Below are 27,176 nucleotides of genomic sequence, written 5' to 3'. Positions count from 1 at the left end.
AAAATCTTAAGATTGCCAATTCATCTGGTTTTATTTTTTTGTACAAAGGAAATATAGCTTATTTATCCTCCCTTGTTCTCATTGTTGAGAACTTTAAAAATAGAAAAAAGAATAGGGAGAAAGATCACCCAGGTTCCACCATCTGGAAACTACTTTATTGGTTTATTACATAGTTGAATCCAGACTGTTTGAATGGTTTTCTTTTTCGCTGTGTTTTTTACTTCATACACAGTCTAAGTATTATTTTTTGACGCATTTACTCAGCTTTTCCAGTGGTCATATTTTATGGTAACATTATTTTTCCTTATGTGATTATATCATAATTTAATTAATAACTGCACTATTTAAGTGATTTCCTATTATTGGCTATATGATTAGTATTATACAAAAAGTTAGAATAAACAAAAATGCCCAATAATAGAGGCATGGTAAAGTAAATTATGATCTATCCATATAATTGCTACAAAAAATTTTTTTTGAGATAAATATTATCAGTACTGAGATGCAAAGTTGTTTAACTTTTATAGAACATTGTGAGGTTTAAATGATATATATATGAAAAGGCACTTAGAACTGTGTCTGCACAGAGTCAGCACTCAAAAGCTCTTACTTAATATATTTAGTGGTAGAAAAACATTACAGAGCAACACATACACAATGATCCCAGTTTTGCTTTTTATGAAAAGAGCACATTGTATGTTTGGGTGTATGTATGTAGATATCCATATGACGTTTGTAAGGATGGAAAGATTGTGCTCCACGCTATTGTTGATGACTTTGAGAGGGATTGGAAGGTCGTAGTGAGGCTTCTGCTATTTACCTTTATAGATGTATTGTTTTAAGTAGTAGAATTATGGGAGATCTTTTTTTTTCTTTTGTATTTTTCAAACAAGACAAAGTACTATTGGGGATAATTCTCGCCTAAGGAGAAAAAATGCTGCAATGAACATACAACTTTTTTGGTGTTTGGTGTTATTTCTAGGATAGATTTCCAGAATGACCAAATCACAGGGAAAAGATTTTTTTCAGGCATTTACTACACTGTTTACATTCAGTATTTTACTGATTTTTTTTTTTACATTTCCACATTTTTTTATTTCTTTGAGGGAAAAATATTGTTTTGTTTCTTGATTTCTCATGAGGTTTACCTTTTCAATGTATTTGTTTGCCATTTAGATTTCTTTGTGATTTGTCTATTCATGTTTTCTATTTATTGTTTTAATTTTTTTAATCTACTATAGATAACTCTTTTTAAAGTCATACAGGCTTAATTATTTAAAGTCAAAGCGATATTAAGAGAGTTTTACTATAAGTACTGAACTAAGAGCATTTGTTCCTTTTAGCATATAGACACACCAGTAGTTATTTATTCTAGGCAGTAAGACAGATATTTGTATTTTACTTCCCATATCAGCATTTTCTAAATTGCCTAGGAAAGTATTTTTTAGTAAGGCTGCTTTCTCCAGGGCAGGTCTCAGCTTTTGATGTTGCATAAATGCGACTATTGGAAATATTTTGCTACAATATCCCATTGGTACCAACCAGTATATTCCTAATCTACCTTTTGGCAATGTTTGTAGTTAGACTTCTGGAACCTGGCATCCTTTTCTTTCTGAGCTTATTGCTCTCCTGGGACTTCTCTTTGATGTTCTTCCAGGTTGGATCTACTGTTTCCTGGATCCCATGTCTTCTTCCTTCTTGGTTTCCTCCTTCTTTAATTGGAGCATATTTTCCAGAAGCTTCCTTGCCTGTCTGATATGTCTTAGTTTCTCCCCCACACTAGATTGAATTCTAGGTTGAAAATTATTTTACCTCAGGATTTTTAGGACATTGCTTTCTTGTCTTCTGTCCTCCAGTGCTTCTCTGAAAAGTCTGATGCCATTGTGAATCAATTTTCTTAGCGTGTAGCCTTTCTTTTTCCCATTTGTTTTTCCATTTATGGTAGTTTTTAGGATCTTCCCTTGGTGTTTTAAAATTTCACAGTAACGTGTCTTTGAATGGACCTTTTATTACCCATTGTGCTAGGTACATAAGGACCCTTCCAGGCTGGAATCTTGTGTCCTTTGGTCCTGGAAATTTTTCTTGTGTAATCTCTTTGACAATTTTCTTCCCTCTGTTTTCTTTGTTCTATCTTTCCTGTTAGGTAAATGTTGAATCACCTGAATTGTTCCTCTAAATGTTTTAAGTATTTTTTCTGGTATCTTCCATCTCCTTGTCTTCCTGTGATACTTTTTAGATTTCCTCAACATTAGCAGCCATGTTTCCATTGAATTTTTTGTTTTGGCTGTCATATTTTTTCATTTTCCAGAGCTTTTTCATGTTCTCTGATTGTTTGCATTGTGTTTGATAACATCCTGATGCAGTATCGTCTTTTAGCTCTGAATATTTAGTATTTGTGTGTGTGCTTGCCTTGCTTGCTGCCAGTTGCTTTTTTCTTTTGTTTTGGCCTCTCACTTTCGTGTTCAAAGCTTTTTAGAGAGTTAGTATTTTGGTTATTATGTTGAAAAAAAAAGGCACTTAAATGCTGTTTGGAAGCTCTGTGTGCAAAGGTGAAGTTTGTTGTCCAGTCATTTTAATTTGTTGGTGATGATTGGAGAGATGGCTCTTTTGTAGGGAGACACCCTCCACCCGATCTGATCAGTATGTGAGGTCTTTTTCTTTGGAGCTGTTGAGTTTCTTCAGCAAAGAATCCTTTGATTCCCCACCTGTAGGTTGGCCCTAAGTGAGATGGAGTAGGAAGCTGCAAGCTGTTTTGTGTTAATCGCTTTGTTTATAACTCTACCTCGTCCCTGCTCATAATTCTATGTAATGTCCCAGAGTCCCAAACATTTCCTGTTCAATTTCTCCACGTAACAAACCTACTATCTCTTCTTAGTAGGCAATTACCTGACTATTGGTGTTCTGGGAAAAGGAGGGTTGACTTATCAACAGAGATTTTGAACTATATCCAAGGTTTTCTATCCTGCACCTCATCCCTGCCCTCTGTTGTACCTCATGCCCCTTTTTTCACTGATAATTCTCATACTGGTATTCTCTTAAGATAACATTTGTGTTGTGGATTCCCATGCTGCCATTTGTTTTTCAGGTTGTAGGATTACTATGCTTTTCTGTATTTTCTAGATTTTCTCTAGTAAGCAAGTATTCTAAAATTAAGTTTTAAATTATCAAGAGATTCAATAAGTATTTTCTTAGATAATTTTTTATGATTTGGTCTTTTATAGTTATTTTTCTAATTTATATGAAGTTTATCTTCCTAGATGGTGTCAGTAGAGATTCTTTGTTTTCCCCCAAATAGGTAACCAATTATCTCCCCCAAGTAGCTAACCAGTTATCTTGGGATGTTAAGTTGAAGGTAATGGTGAGAGCTTACATGCTGAGACTGGCTTATGATGACGTGCCCGTGTAAATGTTGATCAGAGGAATATATGTGATGAGCTTCACATTTGACCAATGATTGGAGCGTTCTATTGAATCTCCTCATCAGACAGTAAACGAAACGGAGGACCAAGTAGACTAATTTATTTTCTGAAAGAAAGTGCTCTAAAAGTTGTTTTTTGTTTTAGGTTTCTATGCTTGAATCTGTTCAACAACAGGCAGCCAATGTGCCAATCTTAGAAGAACAGATTATAAATTTGGAAGCAGAAGTTTCAGCCCAAGATAAAGTTTTGAGGTAAATATACTTTTCATAGCTTTAAATTTTTTATTTCCTACTTCTACTTTTTCATATATCTTGTCCCCCAGCCCAGTAAATCTAGAGTGGCCTATAGACTGTCTTAGAACATGTTGAATCTTTTTTCAGTCCATCATAAATCCTCTTGGCTGCAGGATGCTTGCAGTATATGGGGGCTAAAAAAGACTAAATCTAAGCTGGATGCTTATTTACATGCTTTTATTAAACAGGAACTTATTCATTTCTTGCCTTACATAGTAATGTATACTCAGTGCTTCAGTGGGAGTTCAAGAAATAAAATACGAGGAATCAGGCACTTTATAATTTATCTTCCTCTTCTGCTTTGAATAAAATGAGGAGTATATGCATACTAAATAGCACATTACTCCATTTTAGTGATTCTCAAAGTATAATTCTGGGACCAGCAGTATTAGCCTCATCTGGGAACTTGTTAGAAATGCAGCTCTCAGGTCCTATCTCAGACTTACTGAATCACTAACTCTGGGAGGTAGGACCCAGCAATCTGTATTTTAACAAGTCCTGCAGAAGATTCTGACACACAGTAAAGTCGTCTTTCATGACTATCAGAATTTTGTAATTTTTCTTTGTAATACATATATTATTTTAAGTTTTTTCCTAGATATTTTATATATTTGGTTGTTGTAAATGTGTTCTCATTCTATTCATTGATAGAATATAGAAATGCTATTGCTTTTTGTATAATTATTTTGTAAATGGACTATTTGTCATACTCTTTTATTAATTCTAATAGTCTTTCATTTTGATTCTCCTGGACTTTCCAAGTAGTAATGATATCAGAAAAAGAAGAAAATTTTGTCTTTCCTTTCCAAAATTTATACTTACTACTTTTTTATTTTTGCTTTTTGCAACTGACAGAAAAATCATTGGATTTAGTGGTGATAGCAGTCATTCTTAACTAGTTTCTGAACTATATGGTAATGCTTCTAGTATCTGACCATGATATAGGATATAAACTGTTATTTCAAATATATTTATCATTTGATGGAAGTATTCTTTTATTCCTTCTAAAACCTCTTAGTTGACAGATGATAAATAAACCTTTTCTCTATCTCTTATTAAATATTTGTTTGTCTTAGGTCAGTGATTTAAACTAATAGAAGTCCTAATGTTGAGCTATTCTTGCATACCTGGAATAATTTCTTTAATGACCTTTACAAAATATCCTTTATTCTGTAGGGAGGCAGAAGATAAATTAGAGCAGAGCCAGAAAATGGTGATTGAAAAGCAACAAAGTTTGCAAAAGTCCCAAGAGGAGTGTATAAAGTTGAAGGTGGACTTACTTGAACAAAGTAAACAAGGGAAGAGGTATGTATTTTTAAAGCAAATAATTGTTTTTATAGAAGAAAAAAAGAATATATTACCTATTTAAAATTCTAGCTAATTTTTGAAGTGAAAAAATTTAAGAAATTTGACAGTAGAATAGGTTAAAGTTCTTTTTTTATCCATTAATTTCTTTTTCATTTTCCATTAAAATTTTCATGGGTAGATTTTATGTTATTGACATTCTGGATTGGGATTAATTCTAGAATCCTGATAATGATTATCAATGTAATAATATTTACTTATTTCTGAAATTAAATTGTATGACCTGTATAAAATTCATGAAAAAGTGTGGTTGGGTCTTCCTTTAGGAACACAAAAGTAATGCAAAAGTATCTGTTTTGTATAAACCACATATTAAGATAGAGTTTTGGAAGTAACCTTGACCAATGAACCACTAACTTTGAGTGTCAATTAACTTTTAAACTAAGAAGGATTTAAAATTTTTTAGTTTAAAATAATGAGATTTTATAATATAACAGCTTTTACATGGGGTAAAATCATAATCTGGGGGGCTGGCCCATGGCCTAGTAGTTAAGTTCAGCATGTTCTGCTTTGGCAGCCCAGGTTTGGTTCCCGGGTGTGGACCTATACCGCTTGTCAGTGGCCATGCTGTGGTGACGACCCAGATACAAAATAGAGGAGGATTGGCACAGATGTTAGCTCAGGGTGAATCTTCCTCAAGCAAAAAAAAGATTGGCAACAGGTGTTACCTTGGGGTGAATTGTCCTCAGCCAAATAAAGAAACTATATATATATATATCTCTCTCTCTCTCATAATCTGTATTCTTATGTTCTTTTAAAACAAAAAATATATTCAAAAAATTTATACTATGATATAAATAAGATTACAAAGAAAGTATTTTTTGAGAAGTTGTCATAAATAGGTTAAGTATGTGTTTGCATGTGCATTTAAACTTCTAAAAACCACTCAAAACCCATCTATGAATCATTTTTCATTAAAAAGGGCTTGGAAGAACATTTTCTTAGGAGCATTTGGTTAGTCCAGTTCAAGTTACAATATATATTTGGTAGGCAATATTACTTAGTGGAAATGTTTAGGTTTTGGAGTCAAACAGCCAGATTTTACCTCTTAGTGGCTTTATTACCTTGGGCAAACTGTTTAACTTTCTTGAACACTAGTTTGTTCATCTATTAAATCAAGACAATATTGTCTTGATATAAGGGTTAAATGAAGGAAATGTAAAGTGTCTCTTAAATAATAAACACTATCAAATGTAGCTATTGTAAGTTTAAACTGTGTGGTTAAATATTCTGAAATTCAGACTTTACCTATTCAGATAAGCTTCTTGTACATGGTTATTTAAAATAGTGAGATCATAATACATGAAACTAGTTTCATAATATAGCTAAGAAAAGTACAGAGGAGGAGCGACTAGTTCTCTCTGTAAAACTTACATAAGAGATAATGTTTAGGGTAGAGCATTGACTTTGCTTTCACAAGGTGAATTAGTGGGGATGGACACATTCTGGATGGCATGTGCAAAGGTGTAGAAGTGTAAAACATCATCATTGCTGAAAACTAAGGAGTTTTAGATACTTTTAAATGAATACGTGTAGTAGGAAATGGGACAAGAAAGACAGGCTTGGTCCAGACTCTAAATGGCTTTGTATGTTATGCCAAAGGATTTATATTTTAACCTGGAGAGCATAAATAGGCAATTGAAATGTTTAGGTAGAGGTGTGACATGAAGAAAGATTCTTGGAGCTTTTTGAAGAACTAGAATGGATATTGGCATTCTGAAATTGAAAGATCGAAACCTTTGCAAAGACATTCTTTTGGATGTGGAAGATTAACTATAATGGATTAAACAGCAAGTGTAAATAGAGCAGAGGTTGTTGAGCTGTATACTATTTATAAGAAATATAACTAAAGCATAAAGACACAGAGAAGTTGAAAGTAAAGGGATGGAAAGAAATATTTCAGGCAAATAGTCACCAGAGCATAGTAGATATAGTTATATTAATATCACACAGAACAGATTTAAGTACAACAAGCATTACTAGAGTTAAAAATGACTCTTATGGGGTGACATCACCATCATGGCGGTGTGAGCTTCCCTGGGAGTCTCTCCCCTCCAACATACAACAAAAAGGAGCAACCATATTCCAACAGAAAATATCCTAATAGCACGGGAATCCTCAGAGAGTCACAGCAGCCAAATAATGAAGGGTGGAGAGGTTGGAGCCCCCCTCAGAGGAGCTGGAACAGGGTAAGAGAGAACTTCGCTCCCTCCCCTAAAGACTGGGATTGATGCTGCGGGAGGCTCCATGAGGGAAGGAGTGGCGGAGAGTTCACGGGTCTGCAGGATCATCCCGGACTCCCTAGCGCCCTTGCAGCCTAGAGGGAAGCCCTCTAATGGGGTGAAAGCTTCCGTGTGGGATGACCTCATCAAGCCACGACCCCAGGAGACCAGATAGCGAGAGCTGATCGGGAAACCCAGGTCTGCGCACAAAAGAAAATGCCCCCCCAACCTGTACTGTGCTATGTCATCTTGCCTGAAGGCAGAAGGCTCAGAATGCGTGGCTCTTGACCCCCATCTAGTGGTGATAGGCTGTAAATGCAACCGAATAATATCACAATGGGGAAAACCCATGGTTCCAGCGTCAGTCAGTTCATCGAAACTCCAGACCAGAGGGAAAACAGTAAATACCCAGAATTATGTCCTGAGGACTCAGAAATAAGTAAACTAAATGAAAGGAATTCAGAATAGCTATCATCAAAAAACTCAATGAGGTAAAACAGAATATAGAGAAACAATTCAGTGAGTTCAGGAGCTACTTCACAAAAGAGATTGAAACTATAAAGAAGAATCAATCAGAAATACTAGAGATGAAAGACACAATGGAAGAGATAAAACAAAATACAGATCCCCTGAATGCTCATGTGGACACCATAGAGGAGGGAATCAGCATAATCGAAGATAGACATGTTGAATGGCTCCAGACAGAGGAGGAGAGAGAACTGAGACTAAAAAGAAATGAAGAAAGTCTCTAAGAAATATCTGACTCAATGAGGAAATGCAACATAAGCATTATAGGTATCCAAGAAGGTGAAGAGAAGAAGAATGGAGCAGAAAGTGTGCTCAAAGAAATAATAACAGAGAACTTCCCAAATCTAGGGAATGAGAAGGAAATGTGTGTGGAGGAAGTTGTCAGATCACCTAGATTTGTCAATGTAAAAAGACCTACTGCAAGGCATATAGTAGCAAAACTGGTAAAGATGAATGACAGAGAAAGAATACACAGGGCAGCAAGGCAGAAGAAAATAACCTATAAAGGAACCCCTATCAAACCTTCAGCAGATTTCTCTGCAGAAACCTTACAAGCAAGGAGAGAATGGTATGATGTATTCAAAACTTTAAAACGTAAAAACCTTCAGCCAAGAATACTCTATCCAGCAAAAATACCCTTCGGATATGAGGGAGAAATTAAATCTCTCCCAGACAAACAAAAGCTAAGGGACTTTGTAGCCACGAGAACCCCCCCGCAAGAAATCCTCAAAAAGGCCATCATACCTGAAAAAAGAAAAAAAGGGAGAAAGGGGTCACAAAACACAGAGTAAGGAGACAGATAGACTAGGATAGCACATACTCAACTACAGCATTAGGCTAAAGGGAAGGAAAACACCAAAAACAATCTTGTCACTTTAACCACAAACTCACAACACAAGTTGGAATAAGATATGACAATAATAACTTAGAGGGATGGAGAAAAAGGGCTGAATCAGTTTAGACTAAAGAAATAAGAGGCCATCAGAAAATGGACTATGTTATGCACGAGATTCTGAATACAAACTTCAGGGTAGCCACTAAACTAAAAAGCAGAACAGAAACACAAAAGATAAATAAGGAGAAAACTAAGAAACACAGGATATGAAACTGCAGAAATCAATGGGTAAAACAAAACACACAGGACGAGAAACAAAGGAAATGCAGGAAAACCGGAAATCAAATGACAGCACTAAGCCCTCATACATCAATAATCACCCTCAATGTAAACGGATTGAACTCTCCAATAAAGACACAAGTGGCAAGATGGATTAAAGAACAAGATCCAACAATTTGCTGCCTCCAGGATACACATCTCAGCTCCAATGACAAATACAGGCTCAGAGTGAAGGGTGGAAGACGATACTCCAAGCTAATGGCAAACAAAAGAAAGCAGGTGTCACAATACTTACATCGGACAAAGTAGATTTCCAGATAAGGCAGGTAAAGAAAGACAAAGAGGGGCAATAGATAATGATCAAAGGGACACTACATCAAGAAGAAATAACGCTTATAAATATCTATGCACCCAACACAGGAACACCAAAGTTCACAAAGCAACTATTAACAAATCTTAAAGAAGATATCAAAAATGACACAGTAATGGTAGGGGACCTCAACACCCCACTGACATCATTGGACAGATCATCCAGACAGAAAATCAACAAGGAAACAGTGGAATTAAACGAGAAGCTAAAACAGTTGGATTTAATAGACATATATAGAACACTCCATCCAAAAACAGCAGAGTACACGTTGTTCTCAAGTGCACATGGGACATTCTTAAGGATAGACCGTATGTTGGAAAACAAGGCAAGCCTCTATAAATTTTAAAAAATTGAAATAATAACAAGCATCTTCTCCGATCATAATGCTATAAAGCTAGAAATTAATTACAAGAAAAAAGCTGAGAAAGGGACAAAGATGTGAAGACTAAACAATATGCTATTGAACAAGCAGTGGGTCATTGAAGAAATTAAAGACAAAATCAAAAATATCTGGAGGCAAAGGAAAATGATAACATGCCATACCAACTCATATGGGATATAGCAAAAGCTGTATTAAGAGGGAAAATTCATCACAATACAAGCACACCTTAACAAACAAGAGAAATTCCAAATAAGCAATCTCAAATTACACCTAACTGAATTAGAGAAAGAAGAACAAACAAAGCCCAAAGTCAACAGAAGGAGAGAAGTAATAAAAATCAGAGCAGAAATAAATGCTATTGAAACAAAAAAGGCAGTAGAAAGGATCAGTGAAACAAAGAGCTGGTTCATTGAGAAGATAAATAAAATTGACAAGCCCCTAGCCAGACTTACAAAGAAAAAAAGAGAGAAAGCTCAAATAAACAAAATCAGAAATGAAAGAGGAGAAATAACAACAGCCTCCACAGAAATAAAATGGATTATAAGAGAATACTATGAAAAACTATATGCCAACAAAATGGATAACCTAGAGGAAATGGATAAATTCTTAGACTCTTACAACCTCTCAAAGCTAAGTGAAGAAGAAGCAGACAATCTGAACAGACCAATCACAAGGAAAGAGATTGAAATAGCAATCAAAAGCATCCCAGAGAATAAAACCCCAGGACCAGATGGCTTTCCTGGGGAATTCTACCAAACTTTCACACAGGATTTAATATCTATACTTTTCAAGCTATTCCAAAAAAATATGGGAGGGTGGAACACTTCCTAACACATTCTATGAGGCCAACACCACTCTGATACCAAAGCCTGACAAGGACAGCACAAAAAAGGAGAACTACAGACCAATATCGCTGATGAACATAGATGAAAAAATTCTCAACAAAATTTTGGCAACCCAAATTCAGCAATACATCAAAAGGATCATACATCATGATCAAGTGGGATTCATACCAGGGACACAGGGATGGTTCAACATCCGCAAATCAATCAACGTGATATACCACATCAACAAATTGAGGAATAAAAACCACATGATCATCTCAATAGATGCAGAGAAAGCATTTGACAAGATCCAACAGCCATTTATGATAAAAACTCTGAACAAAATGGGGATAGAAGGAAATTACCTCAACATAATAAAGGCCAGATATGACAAACCCACAGCCAACATCATACTCAATGGGCAAAAACTGAGTGCCATCCCCCTGAGAACAGCAATGAGGCAAGGATGCCCACTATCACCACTCTTCAACATAGTACTGGATGTTTTGGCCAGAGCAATCAGGCAAGAGAAAGGAATAAAAGGAATCCAAATAGGGAGTGAAGAAGTGAAACTCTTGCTGTTTGCAGACGACATGATCTTATATGTAGAAAACCCCAAAAAATCCATTGGAAAACTATTAGAAGTAATCAACAACTACAGCAAAGTTGTAGTGTATAAAGTCAACTTACATAAATCAGTAGTATTTCTATACTCTAATAACGAACTAACAGAAAAAGAACTCAAGAACACAATACCATTCACAGTTGCAACAAAAAGAATAAAATACCTTGGGGTGAATTGAACTAAGGAAGTGAAAGACCTATACAACAAAAACTACAAGACTTTCCTGAAAGAAATTGATGATGACATAAAGAAATGGAAGGACGTTCCATGCACATGGATTGGAAGAATAAACATAGTTAAAATGTCCATTCTACCTAAAGCAGTCTACAGATTCAACACAATCCCTATCAGAATCCCAAGGACATTCTTTACAGAAATAGAACAAAGAATCCTAAAATTCGTATGAGGCAACAAAAGACCCCAAATTGCTAAAGCAATCCTGAGAAAAAAGAACAAAGCTGGAGGCATCACAATCCCTGACCTCAAAACATATTACAAAGCTTCAGTAATCAAAACAGCACGGTACTGGTACAAAAACAGGTGTGCAGATCAATGGAGCAGAACTGAAAGCCCAGAAATAAAACCACACATCTATGGACAGCTAATCTTTGACAAAGGAGCTGAGGGCATATAATGGAGCAAAGAAAATCACTTCAACAAACAGTGCTGGGAAAACTGGAAAGCCACATGTAAAAGAATGAAAATTGACCATTCTTTTTCACCATTCACAAAAATAAACTCAAAATGGATCAAAGACCTAAAGGTAAGACCTGAAACCATAAGGCTTCTAGAAGAAAATATAGGCAGTACACTCTTTGACATCAGTCTTAAAAGGATCTTTTTGAACACCATGTCTTCTCAGACAAGGGAAACAATAGAAAGAATAAACAAATGGGACTTCATCAGACTAAAGAGCTTCTTCAAGGCAAGGGAAAACAGGATTGAAACAAAAACAACCCACTAATTAGGAACAAATATTTACAAGTCATATATCCGACAAAGGCCTAATTTCCATAATATATAAAGAACTCACACTACTCAACAGCAAAAAATCAAACACCTGATCAAAAAATGGGCAGGAGACATGAACAGACATTTTTCCAAAGAAGATATACGGATGGCCAATAGGCACATGAAAGGATGCTCAGCATCACTAATCATCAGGGAAATACAAATCAAAAGTACACTAAGATATCACCTTACTCCCATTAGAATGGCAAAAATAACCCAAGCAGAAAGTAACAAATGTTGGAGAGGTTGTGGAGAAAAAGGAACCCTCATACACTGCTGGTGGGAATGCAAACTGGTGCAGCCACTATGGAAAACAGTATGGAGATTTCTCAAAAAATTAAAAATAGAAATACCATATGACCCAACCTCCCACTACTGGGTATCTATCCAAAGAACTTCAAATCAGCGATTCAAAAAGTCCCATGCCCTGCTGTGTTCATTGCAGCATTATTTACAATAGCCAAGAGGTGGAAGCAACCTGAGTGCCCTTCAATTGATGATTGGATAAAGAAGATATGGTATATATATATATAGTGGAATACTACTCAGCCATAAAAAAGAATAAATTCATCCCATTCACAACAACATGGATGGACCTCGAGGGGATTATGTTCAGTGAAATAAGCCAGATAGAGAAAGACAATCTTTGTATGACTTCACTCACATGTGGAAGTTAAACATAGACAAAGAGAACAGACTAGTGGCTTCCTGGGGAAAGGCGTGTTGGGGAGTGGGCACAAAGGGTGAGGTGGTGCACCTACAACACGACTGACAAACAATAATGTACAACTGAAATTTCAGAAGGTTGTAAACTATCATAATCTCAATAAAAATTTTTAGAAAATCATTTATGTAATGTTTAAGTAACACTTAAGCAGGAAGCTATGACAATCCTAAACCTATATGTATCTAATAATTTAGTCTCAAAATATGTACAGTAGTCCTCTTTCATCCCCAATTTTGCTTTCTGTAGTTTCAGTTACCTACCGTCAACTGTGCTTCAAAAATATTTAAAGGAAAATTCCAGAAGTAAACAATTCATAAATATAAAATGCACGCCATTCTGAGTAGCATGATGAAATCTCATGCCATCCCGCTCCATCCTGCCCTTCCTGTCCTGTCCTGTCTGCGACATGAATCATCCCTTTGTCCACATACTTTGTCCACGTATCCACACTTTATACACTACCCAGCCGTTGGTCACTGATAACGTCTCAGTTATCAGATCGACTGTCTCAGTATCGAGTGCTTGTGTTCAAGTCACCCTTATTTTACTTAATGATGGCCCCAAAGTGCAAGAGTAGGGATGCTGGCAATTCGGATATGCCAAAGAGAAGCCAGAGGGTGCTTCCTTTAAGTGAAAAGGTTAAGGGTCTCAACCTAAGGAAAGAAAAAAAATTGTATGCTGAGGTTGCTAGATCTGTGGTAAGATCTATGCTAGATCTCTCTTTTATCTGTGAAATTGTAAAGAAGGAAAGAGAAATTCATGCTAGTTTTGCTATTATACCTCAAATCTGTATTTATAGGAGAAAACATAGTATCTATAGGGTTTTGTACTGTCCAGTTTCAGTCATCCACTGGGGGTCTTGGAACGTATCCCCCACAGATAAGGGGAGACTACTGTAAAGAAAATAAAATTTAAAGTAGAAATGAACAAATCTGTAATCATACGGGGAACATTTTTATACATTTACTAGGAATTGTTAGATTAAGCAACAAAGAAGTAAAAAGTGAAGAGTTGAATGACAATTAATAATATTGATCTAATGTATGTATATTTGGAAGCCTGTACCCAAGAATTTGAGAATTCACATTCTTTCAAGCACTTCTATAACATGTATAATCTGTTACCTCACTATGTTAGAAAGAATGAATTTCAACAAACATCAAAATACTGATTGCATATGTACCATCTTCTCAGACCACAGTTAGAATGAAATCATGTATACTTGGAAGTTTAAAGCCAGCTTTCTTGCTACTCATAGACCATTGAAGAAAATATGATGAAAATTAGAAAACTTTCTCTTTTTTGAGGAAGATTAGCCCTGAGCTAACATCTGCTGCTAATCCTCCTTTTTTTGCTGAGGAAGACTGGCCCTGAGCTAACATCCATGCCCATCTTCCTCTACTTTATCTGTGGGATGCCTACCACAGCATGGCTTTTGCCAAGTGTTGCCATGTCCGCACCCGGGATCCAAACCAGTGAACCCCAGGCTGCCGAGGAGCGGAACATGCAAATTTAACTGCTGTGCCACCCGGCCGGCCCTAGAAAACTTTTAGAACTGAGTAATATAAAATATATTCCATATCACAGCTAAAATGAAAACGACTCACAATATCAAGTTTTGGCAACATTGTGGAGCCGAGGTTGTGGAATTGTCATATATTTCTAGTAGTGGTATAAATTGGTAGATCCACTTTGGACAACTGTTTGCTAGTATCTGCTAAAGCTAAGCATAAGTCACCCTGTGATCCAGCATCCACTCCAACAGAAATGAATGCCTGTATTCGTCAAAAGACATGTGCAACGATGTTCAAAGTAGCTTCATTGATAATTGCTAAATGTTCGTCAACAATACAATCAATAAATAAATAGTGTTATATTCACATTATGAAATATATGCATCAGTGAAAAAGAGTAACTGTAGCTATTTAACAACATGGATGAATATCACAGGTAGAAAATCAAGCAAAAGAAGCCAGATACAAAAGAATACTGTCTATTTCCATAAGAAATCAAGAGTAGGCAAAATTGATAGATGATATTAAAAGTCCAAATAGTGCTTACCTTTTGGGGAAAAGAATATAGACTGAGAGGGTGCATGAGAGTTTTTTAAGTGCTAGAAATGTTCTGTATTTGGTCTGGATAGTAGTTATGTGGTTATATACATATATAAAATTCATTCAAAATACACATATACATTCACTTAAGACTTCTGCACTTAATAAAAATTAAAATAAAAGCTAAGTTAAGAAAAAAAATCTACAGACGATATGTGCAATCTCAATGAGGGTTTTAAAATGTATTCAGTATTTGTTTTAATCAGGAATGGTAAGACACACAGACATGGAAATGACTGTCATGAAGGAAGAAGATTTTAAACTTACAGATTCCTAGAAACAGGAGATACGACATGCCATGCAAGGGGACCACACAGGGAAGCATCAAAATTAGTCAGGAGGCAGAGGGAGTTGGGAGGAAAATGTGAACAAGAGATTTTATTGTGGTTTCCACAAGAAAGAATGGTTGAGGCAGGGTAAGTGGATTTAGGATTGTTTAGGATGAATAATCTCAGTGGGCTAGAGTGTAAGGCTGTCCTGAGTTGTTTGGTATCTGGGCCTTGGGGTGATTATGATATGGGAATATTGGCTCTGATTGTAAGAGCCAGATAGAGGAGTGGAGAGTGGGCCCTGGATTGATTATTTTTCGTATGAAAGATTCACTTCCAGGTGAAGAGTTTACTTTCTCTAAGAATTGGCTAGCCCTGGGAGGGCCAGCCTTGTTAGGGCCGGTAAGGCCCCAGATGTCAAAACATCAGAATAAACATACATGCTTAATACAATGGATAAGTTTATAAAGCTTTATTGAATGTCTTATAAGAAGATCTAGCTAATGAGGTAGTACCATTTTTCTGGAAGGGAATCTAATATAAAGGTATCAGTTTTTCCCAAAATAATTTATACTTTTAGTACAATTCCAATCAATATCCCAACAGAATTTTTGGTTCAATTTATTGAACTGACCCTAAAAATCGTATGGAAGAACCAAGGTCCAAGACTAGACAAGCAATTTTGAAGCTCTAAACCAAGGTGGAGAACAAGCCTATAGATACCAAGACTTCTGAAGTTATACTAATTAAGTCATTGTGATATTGGTGTAGGAAGAAACAAAAAGATAAATGGTACAGAACAGAGACTCTTAAGCAAACACATACAGTGGAAACTTGATATGTAACAGAGGTGGCATTACAAATCAGGGAAAAGGATGGAAGAATCAATAAATTAAGGGGCTGGACAAACTGACATGTGTTTCATATGTGATATAATGAGAAGGGTACAATGTCATTTATGTAGTATGCCTCCCAAGAATGAGTAGCCTGAATCTAATCATGAGGAAATGTCAGACAAACTCAGGTTGATCTTCTGTTATACAACTGTTGTTTATTCAAAAATGTCAGTGTCATGGAAGACAAGAAAAGCTGAGGGGGCTGGTCCAGTGGCATGGTGATTGGAATCACAGTTTTGGATCCCAGGCACAGACCTACACACCACTCGTCAAGCCATGGTGTGGCGGCATCCCACATATGAAAAATAGAGGAAGATTGACACAGATGTTAGCTCAGGGACAATCTTAAGCAAAAAGAGGAAGATTGGCAACAGATTTAGCTCAGGGCCAATCTTCCTGACCAAAAAAAAAAAGAAAAGAAAAAGAAAAGCTGAGCAGATGTTCCTGATTAAGGAGACTAAAGAGATAGGATAGGTAAAAGCAGCACGTGATCCTGGATCAGAAGGAAAAAAATTATATAAAGGACATTGTCGGAATAATTGATGAAACTTACGTATGAATTGTGTATGAGGTAATAATATTGCATCAATTTTAGATTACTTGAATTTGATTTGTGTTGTGGTTATATGAGGTACTGTTCATGTTCTTAGGAGATATGTGCTGAAGTATTTAGGGGTGAAAGTTACTAATTATTCTAGAATGTAGTTCATTGCAGAAAAATCTCTCAAGTGAGAGACATAAAGCAGTTGTGGCAAAGTGTCAAAAATTGGTGAATCTACATTAAGGGTGTACCAATTTGAAATTTTAAAAAGAAAAATTTCAAAAAATGATGCTGGGAGAATTGATTATTGATTTAGAAAAATTAAGTTAGATCCCTGCCTCCTACCATACCTGCACACACAAAAAAATTCCAAATGTATTAAAGACTCAATTGTGAAAAGCAAATCTTTTAGAGAAAATATAGGGGAATAGTTTCAATGATGTCTCATTGTAGGAAAGAATGTTTTTAAAATGAGATCCAGAAGGTATAAATATTACAGAAAAAGATTGCTAAATTTTAAGACTTTAAAAACTTTGTTCTGTAAAACATCATTTAAGAAGTGAAAAAGACAAGCCAGATACTTGGAGAAATATCTGCAAATAATATAATTTACAAAGATTAGTATGCAGAATTTATAAAAGAACTCTCAGAAATCAATGAGAAAAGGGGAAAAATATCCAGTAGTAAAAGACAAAGAATCTGAACAGATAAAGGACAAGGAAATCCAAATGGCCAGTGAAACTCAGGAAATTGCTCAACTTCACTGTCATTAAAAATACAGATTAAAACTACAATGAGATTGTAAAACTACAATCATTTCACACATTTTAGATTGGCAAAAGTTTTTAATTTGATGATAATTATAAAAATTATGAGCATTTACTCTGTGTAAACACTTTTCTAAGTGCTTTAAGTGTGTAACTTATTTACTCCTCAATCATAGGAGATCGATAATATCCTCATTTTATGGATGAGGAAACTGAATTAGAGAGAAGTTGAGGTCACACAGTTACAAAGTGGTAGAGATAGAATTTGAACCCAAGGGCTCCAGGGCACACCAGGTGTAATACCATGGCAGAGGTAGCAGTGCAAAGTGGTTAAGTAGAGAGATTTTGGAAACAGGTTACACTTACTATAACCTGTGAGGTCTTGGATGAGTTACTTAACCTCTCAGTACCTCGTTTTTGGTACTTAGCTTCATTATAGATTGTTGGGAGGCTTAAATAGGTTATTATTTTATTATTATTCTATACTGCTTCTCTAAGCATGAGTGAACGTGTGTTACAACAGGAAGTCTCACTCACATTTCTGGTTGACAGTGTAAACTGGTACACCTGCTTACTGATGTTTTTTAAAAGGACTTCATAAAGTTGAAGGTGCACGTACCTAGTACCTTCAACTTTGAAATATCTTTTGGAAAATGTCTAGCAGTTCAGCTCCTAGCTATTTATCTTAAAGGGACTCTCACACATATTGCCAAGGAGCCACGCAACATTGTTTGTATTAGCTGGAAACAACCTCAATGTCTATCAACTGAAAAATGGATAAATAAGTTAAAGTGTTTCTATACAACAGAATTCTATGTAGTAGATTTTAAAAACTGAACTATAGTCACAGGGGTGAACACAGATAGATCTTGAATGATATTGAACAAAAGCAGTCTGCAGAAGGATGTATAGAGTGTGATGCCATTCATATAAAGTGTAAAAACATGGGAAAAAGACTGTGATATTTTATTGAATGTAAAACTACACAGATTTTAAGGTGTACCATTATTTTAGTAATCACTAAGAAAAAATCACTGTGAGACTATGATATACCAATTGTAAAATATATACCAATTTTAGGGGGCCGGCCCCATGGCCGACTGGTTAAGTTCTTGCACTCTGCTTCGGCGGCCCAGGGTTTCGCTGGTTCAGATCCTGGGCGTGCACATGGCACCGCTCGTTGGGCCATGCTGAGGCGGCATCCCACATGCCATGACTAGAAGGACCCACAACTAAAAAATATGCAACTATGTATCGGGGGGCTTTGGGGGGAAAAAGGAAAAATAAAATCTTTAAAATATATGTATACATATCTCTATATACACCAATTTTAGAGATTGTTAAAAATGTGAAAACAGTGTGACTCTTAGAATAGATGAACTATGATGTACTGTTTGTGGGTTTGGGTTAACATGTGAATGTACAAAACATATGGTAATATAAAAGTCAGATTCGGGTTACTCTGTGGAAGAAGTCGGGGGGATGGGATTTGGAAGGGACACACTGGGACTTCAACTCTATAATGTCTGTAGTGTTTTATTTGCTTAAAATGAAAAAGGCTGCATAAAGCAAAAATTAGCAAAGAGTTATGATTCATTAAAGCTGGGTTGGCAGTACATGGCTATATTTATCCATACTTTTCTGTGTGGCTGAAATATGTCATGACTTATTTTTTTTATTTGATGGTGAGGAAAAGTAAATAAATGTAAAGTGAATAAGTTTGGCTTGAAAGGAAGGATGACAGAGGAAAGCACAATATCTGTGAGGTTTTGTTTATTTAAGAAAGAAATACAGGTATCCTTTGTTCTCTGAACTCTATGCAAACTTAGAAATTAAATATATTCTCTTAGATTTTTAGATAAATCCCTTATTGTTTAAACTCTTTCTATTTTTATCTGAAACTTTGGGACCAAATAGACATCTCTGATATCCACAGTTGTTATCCACACATAAAAACCACATATATTTGGGAAGTAAGGGATACTTTCTCTTGAATTGTAAGCCAATAGAGGAGACTGAAAATACAGAAGCAAGAGTAAGTTCTTGAAAGAGAAGAGCTAAGATCTAGAGTACAGGTAAAGGGATTCAGCTTGGACAAGAGAAGGGTCACTAACTTCCCTTACACTGGAAAGAATGTGATGAGAATAGGTTTAAATATGGAAAAGTTTTTAGACGTGGGTATGAAATTGGCCAGATTCCAGCCCAATAGTCTCAATTCAGTGTGAGAAGTATGAGGAAAGGTCAGCGTTAGCTAAGAGGTCAGGGTTAGCTAAGAGGTCAGGGAGCACGGTTGGGCTTAAGACAGTGCTAGGTGGTGGTTGGGTTTTTTTGTTCAGATTTTTATATCTTGTTATCAGTAGAAGTTACTGTGTTTTGAAATACTTTTTTGAAAATTTACTTGACCTTTGCAAAGGTCACAAGATTTACAGACTGCTTTTAATATACTAGACAATGAACTAATTCTGTAATACCTGATCTTTGAAAATTTATCATGTAGCTTTAAGCTACTCTCCTAATCTGTCTTTTCCAGACAAGGGAAAAAATTTGCAACATGTGAAAATGTGTGTGTGTTTCAAAGATTGTCTTTATAAGTGTTTTATGTTATATTTTATGTTTCATATTGGTATCTTACAGTGAGGAAATTATTGTAGTCTAATCTTCATTCTTCATTTTACGGTTTAAGCCTAATACTCTTTTTCAGTATAGAGAAGTCTGCTTCTCTTTAATTTATTCATTATAACTAAATATATGTTACTTTGGAACTTAACTATTCAAATGCAGAGCATTCTTTATTTTTATTTATTATCCATTTTTAAATTGTAGAGCTGAACGACAAAGGAATGAAGCACTGTATAATGCTGAGGAGCTGAGTAAAGCTTTCCAACATTATAAAGAAAAGGTGGCTGAAAAACTGGAAAAGGTAAGAGGCAGTTGTGCAAATTCAGTGTTTTGTATTACTGTTCATATTCTAAAAATAAAAGTAGACATAAATAGAATATGTTTATTTATGGTTAAAGCAGGGAGTTATTTTTATGATCTCATTCATAATAAAATGATTGAAATAAGGACTTTATAACTATTAGTTAAGGATGATGCTCACAATCTTTTTATAATGAGCAGAAACTTTTTTATCCAAAGAAGGAAAAGAGTAGAGACAAGAGGAGGAACAAAATACAGAGAAGGAAGAGGTGAGTAAGCAGAGGTTGGAGCATAGAAGTAGAAGCAGGGAATTTGTTCCCATCACCTCAGTGAAAATGAAGGCAGAGTAGATTATATAGACTTTAATTGGTCTCCCTGGGAGGGGCTCACTTCTGCTTCTCAGAAGGAAGCTTCCTTGAACAGATTCTACATAGTATTATAGTGGCTTTGTTACGTTCATTTAATATCTTCAAGTAATATCACATGACTGTAAAACCTGTTTGGAGAAAGGCTGCATGTTGGATATTCAGATTTTGAGCTCAGAAGAGATGTCTGATCAAGAGATACTGATCTGAGAGACTTCCATCTCAAGATAATAATTGAAACAGAAGTAAATGATTTTGTTCAAAGAAAGGTAGAAGAGTAGAAGGAAGAAATATTATTATTAAAAATAAAATCTCTTTAAGCTCTGAAGTCTTCAGTGTGAATTAATCAGATCACTGTTTTGAAAGCCTTGGAGAGGGTCCCTGTAGGAATGAAATATTGTAGAGGAGATTTTTTTTTTTAAAGATTTTATTTTTTTCCTTTTTCTCCCCAAAGCCCCCCAGAACATAGTTGTATATTCTTCGTTGTGGGTCCTTCTAGTTGTGGCATGTGGGACGCTGCCTCAGCGTGGTTTGATGAGCAGTGCCATGTCTGCACCCAGGATTCGAACCAACGAAACACTGGGCCGCCTACAGCGGAGTGCGCGAACTTAACCACTCGGCCACGGGGCCAGCCCCTGTAGAAGAGATTTTTAATAAGCTAATCTGTAGGAGGAGGTAGAATACCTAGAAGGGGGAATATTCTCAGAGAGAGGGAGGACTTTACAGAGGAAGGAGAGGAAAATGGAAGAGATGATTTTTTCACACTTCTCCGTAGCATTATCAATTTCAAACTGTGCTCAGCAGAGCCCTGTAGTCAGGCCAATGTAATGAAGGAGGTAGACAGATCTGCCCAGTCCTCCGCTCCCACTGCTCCAGCCTGGGTGCTTGAGTTGCATCTCTTAAATTTTGGACTGTGATTTCAGTGGGAGTGTTCTGTGGCTGAAATTTGAAAAATTACTTTTCTGGAACATTTACACTAATGTTAGCCTTTGGTAACTTGATGTAGCATCCCTACGTGCGTTGCTTCCTTGTCCACATGAGGCCAGAACACTTTGGCTTTCAGATGCTCGTGCTGTTGCCCCTCTGTCTTAGGCTCTTAACCATTTCTGGACAAGTAGTAACCTCTCCCTCCCTGTCCTTGTTACTGCCCAGGAAGTTCACTTTGCTCCTTTCGCTACCAGGCTAGGGACTTAGACGTGTGGAATAGCCTCCACTCTCCTCCTTATTGCTGAAATTACTTTTTGGTTTGAAACACCTAAAACTTACGACCACAATAGTGTGTCCACTTAAAACAAATTATTGTTTTAGGTTCAAGCTGAAGAAGAAATATTAGAGAAAAATCTAATTGACTGTGAAAAAGAAAATAAAAGGCTACAGGAAAAGTGTGGTCTGTATAAAAGTGAACTTGAAATTCTGAAAGAGAAATTAAGGTACAGTATGTAGAAAAAGAATTTTTGTGTGGAAATGGAGAAAAAACTGAAATGTTTTAAAATAGAATATTTTATATATTGTAATTATAACCTTAAATTATGTAGAAAGATGGGCTTCATGACTGAAATTGTTTTCTAGGTATAAAGTAAGAATTTTAAATGAATAGAACATGTTGATGTTAATATACTTGTAAATATACAGTAATAAGATCAACATATTTGCTTTGCATATATTTAGAGAAAAAGCACAGATAGAATCTCCTTGTTGTGTGACCACATTAGCTAATTGATAAAATATGTATTCTTCAAATCATGAAGAATACCTAGTCCAGCCTTCTCATTTCAGAGATGTTAAAAATGTGAAAAAGGGAACTGATGAAATACAATAACAGTTCTAAACATTAGGTTGTTCTAATGTTTGACGTGTTTTCATAGGTATATAGATTTGAAAATATTACTGTCTACTAATCTTTTAATGGTTGATTGGACTTTATCTTTTAGATTTGTGGCTAAATAGTTCATGATTTTTCTTTATATGATCTAAAATTTTCTTGATGCTGCAGAATATTATATCAGGATTTTGGAGTTAGATCTCCTGTCTTACACTTTTAAAAAGGGCACAGAAATACTTCCAGGATAGTGGAGTTATACTGTCCTATTACTTATACTGTGTGACACTGGGCAAGTTTCCTAACCTTTCTGTGCCTCCATTTCCTTTTCTATAAACAGGGAGTAATAATAGTATTAACCATGTAAAGTTGAGAGTGCCTGGCATGCAGAAAGAAGGCACTCAGTAAATATCAGCAGATATTATTATCTCAGAATTAGGCTTTAAAATATTTAAATATGAGATTAAACATGATTATTGAAAATGAATGTATATTTTATTCTCATTTTTATGCTTTTTTCTTCATAGGCAATTAAAAGAAGAAAATAACAATGGAAAAGAAAAATTGAGGATCATGGCAGTGAAAAATTCAGAGGTCATGGCGCAACTAAGTGAATCTAGACAATGTGTGCTGAAGCTAGAGAGTGAGTTAGAGGACAAAGACGAAATACTTAGAGAGAAATTTTCTCTAATAAATGAAAATCGAGAGTTGAAGGTCCGTGTTGCATCACAGAATGAGCGACTGGATTTGTGTCAGCACGAAATAGAAAGTTCAAGGGTGGAACTGAGAAGTTTGGAAAAAATTGTGTCTCAATTGCCAGTAAGTATGTGTGAAAAGGAAAATTTTACTGACGTGCTTTATAAGAGAGCATCATTTTGCTTTATCTTCTATTATTTCTTACCTGTCTATACTTTGTTATCAATTTCTTTTCTATCTAATCCCTATTTTTTTCTTGTTACCTTTCTACTATTCCACCTTTTCTCAGGCTCTCAGATGCCATATAAAAGAATGGCACAGAATCTTTTTTAAAAAATAGCTTTATTGAAGTAACATTTACATACCACAAAATTCACCCATTTTAAGTGTACTGTTCACTGACTTTTAGTAAATTTACAAGTTTTGGAACAATCACCACAATCCAGTTTTGAAACATTTCTATCATCATTTTTGCCCATTTATAATTAGGCCGTGTACCTACCCTGACCCCTAGGGAACCACTAATCTACTTTCTGCCTCTAGAGATTTATCTTTTCTGGACATTTTATATAAATGAAATTATACAATATATGGTCTTTTGCATTCTTAATGTTTTTGAGGATCATTCATTGTGACATATGTCAGTATTTCATTTCTTTTTATTGTTGAATATTCCATTGTATGGATATACCACATTTTATTTATCCATTCACCAATAGATGGACATTTGGGCTGTTTCCACTTGTGGACTATTATGAATAATGCCCCTGTGAACATTTGCATAAAAGTCTTTGTGTGGACATATTTTCAGTTCTGTTGAGTAGATACCTAGGAGTAGAATTGCTGGGTCATGTGGTAAATTTATGTCAAACTGTTATCTGAAGTGGCTGCACCGTTTTACATTCTCACTAGCAATGTATGAGGGTTCTTTGTCTTTCTCATCCTAGCTAACATTTGTTATTATCTGTGTTTTTGATTATAGTCATCTTAGAGAGTGTGAAGTGGTATCACATTGTGGTTTTAATTTGCATTTCCCTAATGACTAATAATGTTGAGCAACTTCTCATTACTTATTAGAATGGCACAGAACCTTAAAATGTTTCTATGATAGCAGCCAACCACCTTTTCTCTTTGAGTTATGTATATGGCCATATTTATAAGTGAGATTAGGAAGAAGGTAAGTATACTGTGTCAGAAATCTGTAATTAATAGGTGTGAAATAAAGCTGAGATCAGGAGAAAGCTATAGACAAATATGTCATGGTTGATTTTACATATGGACAGATGGTAGACTCTTACCGGTTTTAAACTGTCACGGAATTATGAATCTGAAAGAGACCTTAGAAATCGTCTGATTTAATACCATAATTTTATTGGTGAAAAAATGTAGGCCCAAGGAAGTAAGTAGTTTGTCCAACCAGCTAGTAGCAGAGTTAAAACTAGAGCGTACGATTCTTGGTTCCCAGCCCTCTGCTGTATCTACTTTCCTAGGATGCTGATTATTTACTTAGATTTTTAATGTACTATTGGCTTTGAAATTTGATAATCACATACAGATAGCAGTCATTTTAAATTGATAATCTCATTTGACTCAATATCATGAATTACTTGATATGTGATTCTAAAGGTGTGTGGTAATATATGCTTGTTCCTGTGTTCCATGCAGTGCTAAGAACAACATGGTTTGGAAATGTGAATTTTTTTCACTTCTAGAAAGTGTGATTTGGTTATAGTTTGAAGGTAGTAGTCATTAAGTGCTTACCTTGCCCCCTTTCACAACTAATTTAAAAAATCCTCTATTATTCAAACATACAGAAAAGCACAGAGATCAATGTAGCACAACATTTGGTAAATCTGGGTAACGTTGCGATATCCACTTCAGATTTTTTTAGAATAAAATTTTACAGGTAAATAAAGTCTCTTTTTATACCTTGTTAGATCCCAATTCTCTCCCTTCTTCCTCAGAGTTAACCACTATTCTGAAATTCATGTTTATCCTTCTTGTCCATTTTTTAAATATTGCCACATACGGATGCATCCAGAAAAAAATAGATATATAGATAGTTTAGTGTATTTTTGAAAATACTACATGTGCCTCTGTTGTTTTTACTTGATGTTATGTTATGTGATGTCTCCATAATGATTTATGTAATGCAGGTTTATTTTAAACACTGTAGTTTTCCCACTATCTTACTATTCAATGATGTATTTATGTAGTCTCCTCTTTATGGACATTAGATTGTTTCTGTTAAATTCACACAATTTTTCAAACTTGGAGTTCTGAATAAAAAAACAACTGCATCATAGATGTTATAAGTTTATATGTGTTTGTTTTTAAACTTGCAGTTAAACAGAGAAAGGTTTGGTTTTAAATCATCTCTTTGTAAGCACCAGATGAGTAGTTTGTCAAACAGGGAAGACAATCACATTGGCTGCTGTGAGGCAAATAAAATGATGATTTCAGAATTGAGGTATGGTTTTCAGATGCTGAAATTGTAGCAAGTACTATGTTTTATTTTAAATTGCTAATTAATTTAAGATCTTTAATTGAGAGGTTGAAAAATATACAGAAAAGCCCAGAGAATATTATAAGTAAATATTCTTGTTTTCCCAACAAACAATTGATTCTTCTTAACATTTTGTGATATTTTTTTCAAATCTGTTTCTTTAAATAAAAAATAAAACATTGTAGGATGGATAATATTCTTTGATCCTTACTGCTAGTCCCACTCTCCTGCTAAGTATCTACTGTCATGAATTGGGTGTATATTCTTCGATCCATTTTGTGTATGTTACACTCACTTACAAATAAACTAAATGTTTTTATTGTTTGTAATTTTGTTTTTCACTTAGTGTCATTTTTAAATGCATCCATGTTGAGGTAGGTAGGTAGAGTAATTGATCAATGTATAGGTTAGTGTGGTTAGTTTAGTTTTAATAGCAGTGTGAGAGTCTATCCTAAAACTATGTCACAATTTATTCCTTTATTGAGAGTTACCTTGTTTCTAGTTTTCTTCTCTTACAAACAGTACTGCAAAGTATGTACTTTTACATGTTTGCTTATAGAATATGCTAGAGTTTCTCTAGTGTATAGTCCTAAAAGTGAAATTGCTAGGTCATAGGGTGTGTACCTTTTCAGTTTTACTGGGTGCTATCAAGTTTCTAAAGTAGCTGAAGCAGTCTACAATCCAATCAGTGAGTGGTATATAGGAGTTTCCATATCCTCCCAAATAGTTGACTAATATGAGTTTTAAAATTTTTACTAGCTTGAAAAGTGAAAATGGTATCTATTTTTATAGAATTTTTCTAATAATTTTTGGTGTATTTTCTTTTGTGCCAGGATTAAGCTTGCAATAAAAGAGGCAGAAATTCAAAAGCTTCAGGCAAACCTGACTGCGAATCAGTTCTCTCAGAGTCTTACTGCTTCTAATGACAACCAAGAAGGTAGCAAATTAACTAATTTAGAAATGGAACCTGTAAAACTAGGAGGTAATCAAGTAGGTGAGTATAGTATATTGAGTTCTCTTAATAAATTAAAATCAGAGTTCTTCATGATAGTTTTTTGAAGAAACAGATTGTCAGCTGGTTTCTATCATCAAACATACTTGATAATCTTTCATTACTAGTTATGGGTTGATAAGATAGAAAAAATTATTTAAAAATTCTTGAACTTTGCATCATTCTTTAAAAATGTACTTTATTGAAGTAAAATTTACTTACCTTAAGATGCACCCTTTTAAAATGTAAAGTTTGATATATTTTGTCAAATGTTTGTTTTTGCATATGTTTATACCCTTGTCACCATCACCATAATAAACACATACAGTAGTGCCCCCTTATGTGCGGGGAATACATTCCAAGACCCCTGGTGGATGCCTGAAACCATGGATAGTACTAAACCCTACATATAT

General features: G+C 35.2%; 1 protein-coding gene across 9 annotated transcripts in view; it reads left to right on the top strand.

The window, feature by feature from the left end:
- Positions 1 to 27,176, top strand: part of CCDC18 (coiled-coil domain containing 18) — a 101,038-nt gene that overhangs the window by 5,694 nt on the left and 68,168 nt on the right. For all 9 annotated transcript variants that reach the window (XM_023641621.2, XM_023641618.2, XM_023641617.2 and 6 more), the window contains 7 exons: positions 3,564 to 3,670; positions 4,889 to 5,017; positions 20,291 to 20,387; positions 22,060 to 22,181; positions 23,098 to 23,389; positions 25,612 to 25,736; positions 26,606 to 26,766. In XM_023641621.2, coding sequence (XP_023497389.2) covers positions 3,564 to 3,670; positions 4,889 to 5,017; positions 20,291 to 20,387; positions 22,060 to 22,181; positions 23,098 to 23,389; positions 25,612 to 25,736; positions 26,606 to 26,766 — 1,033 coding nt within the window. The remainder of the gene's footprint in view (positions 1 to 3,563; positions 3,671 to 4,888; positions 5,018 to 20,290; positions 20,388 to 22,059; positions 22,182 to 23,097; positions 23,390 to 25,611; positions 25,737 to 26,605; positions 26,767 to 27,176) is intronic.

The sequence above is a fragment of the Equus caballus genome, chromosome 5, assembly GCF_041296265.1.
Source record: "Equus caballus isolate H_3958 breed thoroughbred chromosome 5, TB-T2T, whole genome shotgun sequence".
NCBI lineage: Eukaryota > Metazoa > Chordata > Mammalia > Perissodactyla > Equidae > Equus > Equus caballus.
This window is presented reverse-complemented; position numbering and strand designations above follow the sequence as displayed.